The 10,715-nt window shown below is 40.3% G+C and overlaps 1 protein-coding gene across 10 annotated transcripts in view; it reads left to right on the top strand.

Annotated features, from left to right (window-relative positions):
• Positions 1-10,715, top strand: part of VTI1A (vesicle transport through interaction with t-SNAREs 1A) — a 373,592-nt gene that overhangs the window by 281,854 nt on the left and 81,023 nt on the right. For 2 of the 10 annotated variants that reach the window (XM_064269326.1, XM_064269328.1), the window contains one exon: positions 950-2,688. The exons of the other annotated variants lie outside the window; for them this stretch is intronic. In XM_064269326.1, the coding sequence (XP_064125396.1) occupies positions 950-988 (39 nt within the window). In that variant the 3' untranslated portion in view covers positions 989-2,688. Of the gene's footprint in view, positions 1-949; positions 2,689-10,715 lie in introns of those variants that run through there. 10 annotated transcript variants of the gene reach the window in all.

Genomic DNA, 10,715 nt, shown 5'->3' with positions numbered 1-10,715 from the left:
TGGGGTAAGTAGGGGCTCCAGTTACCCCTAATGTTCTCCAAATTGTTTCCATCGGAGCGTTTGAGGCACTAGTTCCCTGCATCCTGCATGGGAGCTTTATAGTTATTGTCATTAACATGATTCTGGTTACCGTTTATGAATGCTTGTATGTACCAGGCATGGGGCTGAGCACTTTGTATCAGTGGATTTTTAAAAATATTCATAACAACCCTGAGAGTTTTTTTTCTTTTTCAGATTATAAGTAAGAAAACAACTTAACTCACGCTGTTCCTAAGTGGCCCAGCTGGTCAGGGAACCTGGTCTGTCTAACTCCACAGCCTTAATAATCATGCTGCCCTTTGGGTTTTGATTGTTTGTTTCTGTTTTTGTTTTCTTAAAAGTTTGAAAAGAGAGGTACATTTTCGCCATAACGAGAAAGGTTCCAAACAACCTTTTACCTAAGAACTCACATAAGCCACCAGAGGGAATAGAAACAGCCACAACACAGTCACTGGAAGGTAATAATTAATAAGAAAGGTGTCACTTAAAGAGGCTAGTGACACAGAGCGTATGTTTCTCTTGGATTAACTTTTTTAACACTCTTTAAATAATGTGTTGATATCAGCAAAAAGAATGCAAACAGACCCAAATAGTTTAAATTTCTGGGAAGAAAAGTATGAAAATAAAGCTGTTTTCATATCTTGAAACAACGTCTAACCTTTCTTCTTCTATGATAATAATTGTGATAATTGCCATTTATTGTGGGCTCCTTTTGTGCCAAGCACTGTGCTTATCTTCAGTTATCACAACAATCCCAAAAGATAGGAGCTGTTGCCTCAGTTTTGCAAATGAAGAAACTACGACTCAGTGAGATTAAGTAGTTATATCTCTGTGTAGAATCTTAGGAGGACTTTCCCTTCGTAGAACTGGGCGCCTTCAAAATATAAAAGTATTTATTATTCTATTTTAGAAAGAAGAAAACAGCATACTCAGCTCATATTCTTCCTAAGTGGCTGAGCTGATCTGGGAACCTTTCGGCCTTAACAATAGAAATACAAAAGTATTTTGAAGTAACAAGAAAAGCAACATAAATTGATAAGCACTTCCAAGGGATCTATACGAAAATACCCTGACAAGTCACAGCAATGAAGGAAAAGCATCACCCGTGCTGCTGTCATTGTCATTGACAGACATGTGAAGCAATTAAAATAGGTCCGCCCTCCATTTTAAAATGAGCTGGTCTTGGGCTGGGCACCCTTGGTGTAACCTGTAAACCGCTGTCTACTCAGACATAGAAAAGGGTATTTGTGCCTCTTTGGGGCTGTGGTGGTGATGCCAAGGGTCATTTCTATATGTGATTCTGGAAAGCTCCACCTGCCTTTTTTGTGCGAAACAAATCTGGAACTCCACAGGAGCTCCAGAGCCAAGGGCAGGACATACTGACCTCAAATCCAACAGCCCTGCCATCAGGACCTCTCTCCCCAGCAGCGTCACCTGGACCTGGGCCCCATTGACTATAAAAGAGGACGTATTTCTCATCAAGATGGGACAAAAAAAAATGGTACTCATTTCTACACATTCCACTGAATTCCTTAGAAGAACACAAACTATCTTGGTCATTTTAAAGGTGGAAATGGGCTCGTCAAGGGAGAGAGATTCAAGCCACCAGTAAACCATAGCTTTTCTTCGTTCTGTAACCCGCACTTCTCTGCGTACTTAAGGACTTTGCTAGAACTTGGGTTTTCCATTTGTACTTGTTGTGAGAACATGTGTCCTGGAGTTGATTGATAATTCCTGCTTTCATTCCATGTTCATAAAGCAGATAGTCACTTTGTGGCTTGTACCTGTCAGTCTGAAAGTTATCTTCGTATAAACCCACCTTCGTACACCAAAATAAAAAAAAATTGGTACCTTTAAATTCATTTAGCGTGAGGATTGGTGTGGAGCCAGCGAGCCCAAGGGCCACTTTGGCCAGTTCACTAATACACAGAGCTCCTTTAACTGGTGACCTGTTGGTGCTGGCCGTTCTTTTCATGTCAGTCTCTGAAAGCAAGAGTTTCTCCTTCCCATTTATTACAACTTGTAGCTTTCTTCCCTGCTATCTCTTCTTTGTTTTTCCTTCTTCATTTTTTCACCTTTTTCCTTGTTATCTGTTTCTTCTTTTTCCTTTCTTCATCTCTTCACCTTTTTTTATTCTCTCTTTTCTATCTCTTTCCCTTTCCACTTTTCTCAAGATTTTACTCAACCACGTCAATAAATCTAGTAAGTGGCCGTGAAAAGACTAATTCCAACTGCAGCCATGGTAGCAGAGCCTCAACCTGGAAAAACAGACTCAAGTCATCAATGACTTCAGCAGAGATACTAGAAATAGGGATTTGCTGTGAGATAGAGTTTACAATAAAAATTCTGCTATAAAGAATCTTTTTATTTTTTTCCCTTGATTTGTCTGAATAATTTATACTCAGTGTCAAGAAATTATATATAATTAGTCTGAGTAATGTATAATTTCCATTTGATTATATACATTACAGTGATTAAGGAATTCAGTTTTTCACTAGTAAATATCTGCCTTCTTTGTCCCATAGTCTGTAATGACTGTTTGTTATCAAGTGTAGGACTTGTTCAGAACAGAAGGCAGCAAAAATTTGGATGCTTTAACCAGGCTAGACTGACCGATATTGGTGAACCTGGGTGATAACTTGAAGTTAACTAATGGGGTGGGAGGGGCGGGGAGGAAAACCTGGCAGATTTGTATCAAATCTGTTAAAACCATCAAGCAATTTTACATGATTTCTGATCATAAAAATTGCATCAAATAGTGTAGACAATCATGGAAAGACATATTTAAGGAAAAAGTCAATAAAGTTTATGACTTCACCAATATTTTTAATATTGCATGGAATAAAGTGAAATTTTTGACATTTCAATTTTTAATTAATGGCTTCTATTTGTTTTCCTACATAAGTTCTGTATGTTTACTACCACATATTATATAGCAGTTTTTCTTTTTTCCAATTAGATAGATTTCTTTCTTTATCTTCGCAGGTAGCTGATCCAAGACATTTTTATGTAAACACATTAATTAATCGGTAGCCTTCATTTGAAACTTAAAAGAAAGCAATCCCTTTTTTAAGAGCCATTAACTGTTTTTTAAAGCCATAAACAATCCTTTACTCAAGCACCTTGTCATACAGTTAGAAATTATTTGACAACAGTAATCATAATAAAATTCATTACTCCTTACCAAATCACCTTTTTTTCAAGGTGATTAAAAAACTCCCATTCACTAGAAGACTGTGCAGCAACTTCCTTTGTAAAAATTCACTTTTTGGGGGGGGAAACTTAATGGTACATATTGACCAAGCTTTTTGAGCGAATGACATCACAAGTTAAATTACCCACGCGGCCTTTGTGAGAAGGCATCTAGCTACAGAGATGTGCTGGATTCAAGGAAAGGCGGCTACATCTGGCCTCCTTTTTGAGAGACCTTAAGCCTCTCTGCCTGCCAGCCCTATGATGTATGCAAATCAGAAAGCCTGGCGGACTGCACTTCCTAGCCGGACCAGCATAATCCACTTCCTTGGGGTTCATGTGACCATGCAAATTTGAGCACTCCTGAATAGTCCCAGAGGGGCCGTGCCTCTCATTATTCCTGCCCCGTTCTCTGCGCAGTGCGAGCATTCAGACTATGAATGGACAAGGGTTTAATTACTCACCACATCTGTCAGATCAGATTCAGTTTGAGAATGAAGAGATTCCCAGACAAGCCCAGTCGTTTCTTTGCAGTGTTTTTCATGGCCGAGGTCATCCCGCTCTGTCTTCCAGGGAATATTTTCCACTGTCTGTTCATGACCCTCCTGGAAAACAGGGACTCCAGTTTTTGGAGCTCCACGACTGCGCCTTTTCACATTGTGTGTGGTCTTTACAAATGTTAATTAATCTTCCTGGTGATGCACTGAGCATCAAAAGGGAGCCCTTTATTCCCCCAGGGCTGCTGATGACCAATATGAATGCCAGAAAGTTTTCCTTGCTGTTTCCTGACCCTCTCTGTGTGTGCTTTACTTCTTTTTTTCCCTCCCCTATTATGTCTCCCACATGATAGATTGACTACTCACTTTACCAGGTCAGCCAGAGTTTGACATAGAAAAGGTAGATGGTCCCCAAGTAGAGAACACGTTGTTGTTGTTAGTTGCCATTAAGTCAGTTCTGACTCATGGCAACACCACGTATAATAGAACAAAATGTTGCCCGGTCCTGTGCCATCTTCACAATCATTGGTTTGTTGAGTCCATTTTTGCAGCCATTGTGTATTTTGAGTGCCTTTTTTTTTTTTCTTCCAGCACCATACCAGAAAGTATTCTACTGTGATCCATAGAGTTTTCATTGGCTGATTCTTGGAAGTAGATTTCCAGGCCTTTCTTCCTAGTCTCAGTCTAGAAGCTCCACTGAAACCTGTCCACCATGGGTGACCCTGATGGTATTTGAAATGCTGGTGGCATAGCTCACAGCATCATGCAAGCCACTGCAGTACGACAAACTGACAGACAAATGACCTAGGAATAACAAGGTTCTTGCCAAATAAACATTCCCAAGGCTATAAGCCCATGCCTTCCAAAGAAATGGTGCATAATAACAGGTGGAAAGTGGTGTGTAAAAATGATTTGCTCAGTGAATGGGCATTAGCCTACCTTCCCTATGTTTCTTCCTGTATTGGCATCATTTGGGTTTAAGAGAAGGTTTTTGGTATGTACGACTTTGAAATACAGGGTTCTATGGAGTGCCGTAGTGTTTTGTTGTTGTTGCTTTTTTTACATAAAATTCACATAACATAAAATTAACCATTTCAAAGTGTACAATTAAGTGGCATTTAGTACGTTCACAATGTTGTGCAACCATCACCTCTATCTAATCTGTCTTTGCCCCAGAAGGAAACCCGGTACCAATTAAGCAGTTACTCCCTGTTATGGATTGAGTTATGGCCCCCAAGATATGTGTTGTCAATCCTAACCTCCATGCCTATGGTTATGATCCCATTTAAGAATGGGTTGTCTTTGTTACGTTAATGAGGCAGGATTAGGTAGGGTGTGTCTTGAATCAATCTCTTACAAGATAAAAAGAGCAGATTAGGACAAATGAGCACAGCAGAGATGGGGAACGTAGATGCCGAGACACATGAAGATTGCCTGGCAACAGAAACTCAAAAGAGACAAGGACCTTTCTCCAGAGCTGGCAGAGAGAGAAAGCTTTCCGCTAGAGCCAGCACCCTGATTTCAGACTTCTAGTCTCCTAAACTGTGAGAAAATAAATTTGTGCCATCCGCTTGTGGTATTTCTGTTATAGCAGCACTAGATAACTAAGACATAATTTGGTACTGGGAGGTGGGGATGCTTCTTTAACAGATACCTAAAATGTGGAAGCAGTTTTAGAGTTGGCAGGGCAGTAGGTAGAGGCTGGATGAATTTTAAGTTGCCTGATAGTAAATGCCTAGATTGCGTTGAAGGGACTGTTGGTAGAATTATGGACGTCAAAGGCAATTCTGGTGTGAGCTCGTAAGGAAGTTGAGGAGAGCTATAGAGAAAGTTTCAGTCATCTTAGAAAATACATATGATGCCAGCAACAGAGTGTTGCTAGAAATGTGTACATTAAATGTGTTTCGGGTGAGGCTTTAAAAGAAAATAATGACCATGTGATTGGTAATGAAGGAAGGGTGATGCTTTTTATGCAGTGGCAAAGAACTTGTCTGAATTATGTTCAAATGTTTGGTGGAAGGTAGAACTTGTAAGTGATGAACTTGGATATCTGGTTGACAATATTTCTAAGCAAAATCTTAAAGGGGCTGCATGGTTTCTTCTCGCCGCTTAGAATAAAATACAAGCGGAGAGAGAGGAACTTAAAAATGAACTGTGCAAAATGAAAACAGAACTTAAAGATTTGGAAAATTCTGTTGTACAAACTAAGGACACCTGTTCTACTATGTTCACCAAGGATGTGGCTACACAATCGTTTGTTAAAGAAATTAAGCCTATGACTGATGGTTCTAACTGACTATCACAGCAGAAAACCCACCAGCTTAGACTGAAGGAGACAGAGAAGGAATGAAAGAACACTGTCTGCCTCTTGGAGTTCTACAGGCAGGAAACAGGTCAAAGGAGCTACATCTGTTGTCCTCCAAGAAAAGAGAATGACCATCCCTGAAGCAGCTTGGAAATCAGCAGAACTGTTGGAAGGAGTGTGGAAAGTAGGGGCTTCTCAATTTCAAAGGGTGGGGCCACAGTCTCCTGGATCTCAAAGGGTGGAGCCACAGTCCCCTAGGTTTCAAAGAGTTGAATCTTTGTCAACTCAGTTTCAGAGTGTGAGGCTGCCATTAAGGTGTGTTAGAGGAATGGGGCCAAAGCCCAAAGCTGAGGGGGCAGGGCTTCCATGTCCAAAGGACAGAAGAATGGGGCCTGCTGGGGCTTAGAGGGCGGGGTTGCCACTCAGATGAATTAGGAATGGGGCCACCCAAAGCTGAGGGAGCAGAGTTGCTGTCCCAGCAGACCTGGAAGGGCCAGGGCCAAGGGACCTCCATCCAGAATCTAGAAGGTGTGGCCAGCACCCAGAGTCTGGAGGGTGAGGCCATTGCCCAGATGGTCTCAGAGAACAGAGGATTATTTTCAAGTCTTGAGAGCCAATGTAATTTCGTCTGTTGGGTTTTGGACTTGCTTGGTGCCTTTTATCCCTTATTTCCCTACAGTTTCACCCATTAGTAATGGAAATATCTACCTTGTATCTGTTCTACCATTGTACTTTGGAAACAGATAACTTGTATTCCAGATTTCACAGGTTCATAGATGAAGAGGAATTTTGCCCCAGGATGGAATATGCCTAAAGGTCTCACTCATATTTGATTTAGATGACTTAGAAGATGAGATATTGAACTTGTAGTTGATTTAAGACTTTGAGAATGATGTGATAGGGTGAATGTGTTTTGTATGTGTCAAAAACATGAATTGGGGGGCCAAAGGGTAGAATGTTATAGATTGAATTATGCCCCCCAAAAGTATGTATTGTCAATCCTAACCTCTATGCCTACGTTTATAATCCCATTTGGGAATGGATTATGTTTGTTATGTTAATGAGCCAGGATTAATGTAGGGTATATCTTGAGTCAATTTCTTTTGCAATGTAAAAGACATTTTACAAGCGAGCAGAGGAGAGATGGGGTAAAATAGATGCCAAAATACTTGAGGGCAGAAATCTTTTCTGACTCATTTTACTCTCTCAGGCACCAACTGCTGTGTAGGTCCTCAACAAATATTTTGTTGAATGATTTAAATTTTCTTCTCCAAAGAAGAAAGCATGGGCATCTCAGGAGCCTTGAGTCATGGAGAGAACTAGTCTGAAGCAAAGTCATAAGGTCTAACATTTAAAATAGTAATTATTGTGATCTATTGAATTTAAAGTTGCCCACAGTGGCTTACCAGTTCCATGTAGCAGAAAACGCAACTTTGCTTTTTATTTTTCTCAGATTGTGTTCTTCATTACTAATCTCAAGAGTTTTATATACGGTTGCCAAAAATCTTCTTTCTGACAAATTGCACGGGAGGCATTTTTGAGATAGTGTGATAGAGTTGATTGAATTTAGGCCAAGTTCAGTACATTTGTACCACTCAAAAATACAGATGTAGACTACTCAAAAATGCATCCGTTTAATTTCTTCAAACCCTCCAACTCTACCTGTCTTGATCCTTTTTTAATTAAAGACCAAGTAAACAGTGCAAATAAAACTATTTTGTTTGCTGCAAAGCAATTGAAAATCTGCAACTAATTACAAATTGGCAAGCTCTATGCCTGCAAATGCTGAAACACTCTGCTGATGCATTGTTTACAGCTGGGTTCAAAACTGGTTTTCCTCACACCAGCCATCCACAAGTTATTAATCAATACTTTGCCAAGTTCTATACCTCACCTTCCAAAAATTGTAATAAACATTTAATTTTCAATATGGGCTTCATAAACAAAGCTGTTAAAAACTAGAGGGGAAGGCTTAACTGGTTAGAACACACAAAGCCTGTTCATGGGTTTATGTGAATTGGCTTTCGTTTGTATACCCTGTGCTTCCTCAACTACTTGGGAATCCTGCGACTTAGTTGAAATTTTTCTGTCAGTCTGGTCATTGAGTCCTCTGTGGCACTCCACTGATATATTGCAAGACTTTTTTAATTGCAGTTCTAGAGAAATGCAACATATTCATGGACTCCAGAGAGATAGGAATCAACGAATTTGATTTGGTGTTGCTACAAGCAGGTAAAGAAGAATTTACAAATGACTCTATTCTGAGTAGGGAAGCTAATATACGTATATTAGAGATGGCGTTTGAGAGGTATGGAAGGGTCAGACTATATGTGTGCGTCTAATTTGTGGAGCCCCAGTGGCACAGTGGTTAAGAGCTATGGCTGCTAAGCAAAAGGTCGGCAGTTCAAATCCACCAGTCACTCCTTGGAAACCTTATGGGGCAGTTCTACTCTGTCCTATAGGGTGGTTATGAGTCAGATTCAACTCAACAGCAACAGGTAGTAATAATAGTATTCAAAAATCATATAATATGTATATAATCTGATATGTATATAGTCTGACCTTTCTGCATCTCATAAACTCCGTCTGGTCCTGCTCTTTCTCTCACGTGCTCGTCTTCACTGTTTCTAATACACTGTGTTCACTCTCACTTAGGGTCTTTGCCCTTGCTATTATATTTTTCTGGAATGTTCTTCCTCTAGATCTTCACTTGGCTTTTCCTTCAGGTTCCAGTTTGACACTCCTCAAAAAGGTTTTTCCTGTTTACCTTACTAAGTACTAATACTTTATTCTCTTTATTCATGTATTTACTTGATTATTGCCAGGAACCTCCACTAGATTATAAGCCACATGAGGGCAGAAATCTTGTTTATCTTGTTGACTACTCTTACCTTGAAAATAGTGCCCAGTACATTGTAAATTCTCAGTAAGTATTGAATGGATAGATGGATGGATGGATATAGATGGCTAGATAACAGGATGAATGAAGGAATAAAGTTATGTTGATTGAGACAAGCAGCAGAGTTAAGACAAAATGTGAATGCTAGGAAGGACACAACTCAAAAGGTAACTCTTTTGAAACCAAAGCCTGTTCTAAGTTCCAAAATTGAAGACATCTACACAAACTGGGGTACATTCAGAAGAAAAAGATGCCGCGAGATACTACATAATGCGCTCTCTCCAGCTTTCAAAGGGGTTGTTCTGTGGAAGAGTGATTATACCTCTTTGTGGCCCCAAAGACTTGACTCAGGACCAAACCAAAAACCAAACCCATTGCCTTCAAGTTGATTCTGCCTCACAGTGACTATCTTAGTTAGCTAGTGCTGCTGTAACAGAAATAACACAAGTGGGTGGCTTTAACAAACAGATGTTTATTCTCTCACAGTCTAGTAGGCTAGAAGTCCAAATTCAGGTGTCAGCTCCAGGGGAAGGCTTTCTCTGTCAGCTCTGGAGGAAGGTCATTGTCATCAAACTTCCTCTGGACTAGGAGCTTCTCTGCTCAGGAAACTCGGGTCCAAAACACGCGACCTGCTCCCGGCACTGCTTTCTTGGTGGTATGATGTCCCCAACTCTCTGCTTGTATTGCTTTTCTTTTATCTCTTGTAAGATAAAAGGTGGTGCAAGCCACACCCCAGGGAAACTCCCTTTACATTGGATCAGAGATGTGACCTGAGCAAGGGTGTTACATCCCACCCTAATCCTCTTTAACCAGAGGCAGAGATTATGATTTAAAACACATAGGAAAATCATAAAATGGAGGACAGTCAGACAATACTGGGAATCTTGGCCTAGCCAAGTTGACACATATTTTGGGAGGACACAATTCAATCCATGACAGTGACCCTATAGGACAGAGTAGAACTGCGGAGTACCAAGGGTGGAAATTACTGGAACACATATTGTGGCTTAATATGAGGAAGGTTTCTCATTGATAGAGCTGTCCTGAATGGAAAATGAGTAGTGAGATGATGTCAGTGGAGGTATTTATACATACAATAGGTGAATTCTTGGCAAGGATGCTATCAAAGAGGGTACAGGCATCAACTGTGCTTTGTTTCTAGATGGTGCACCTGGCCCCTTCCTACCCTGAGCTCTGTGCTTCCATACTGATCAAGGGAGAAACCTGATAACTAGTTGACAATTATTTTAAAGAGGAGAAATTCCAATTAGATGATTACTTATTTTGTCTCGTAAGGAGATAGCTTTTTAAAAAATGGTAACAATGAACTCACAGAAAATGTTCCAGCAAAATAATCAGGCTGAATTTAAAAGTCTCTTCCCCATCTTCTGTTCCCTGGGATGCCTTCAAGAGAGGTAGGCAGTGTTTTAGGTACATTGTGAGCAAGGAACCTGCATTCCCAGGGCCTGGCAGGACATCGTGGAAGGTCTTAATCCAGCTCTGTGATCTTAGGGCAAAGCCTCTATGTGTGAAATGCAGTGGTACCTCAGAAATAGAACAAGAACATTCCATCATGTGAAGATGACTGTCAAGGTCACTGAGACCTACAGTGATCTGGCAAATTAAAGCTGTCAGTGGCTGCCTTTCCTTTCAGGACATACTTCTGGAGATCAGAAAAAAATTATAAATTGATGATATTCTGTTGCTGAGTCATTTTTCTTGCAGTTCTTTCTGCTTTTCCTATTCATTTTTGGTTTGATACCTGAGTCAGCTGGTACGTTCC

The sequence above is a fragment of the Loxodonta africana genome, chromosome 16 (genome assembly GCF_030014295.1).
Source record: "Loxodonta africana isolate mLoxAfr1 chromosome 16, mLoxAfr1.hap2, whole genome shotgun sequence".
Taxonomy (NCBI): Eukaryota; Metazoa; Chordata; class Mammalia; order Proboscidea; family Elephantidae; genus Loxodonta; species Loxodonta africana.
Note: the sequence above shows the minus strand (reverse complement) of the source record. Positions and strands in the feature narration are given on the sequence as shown.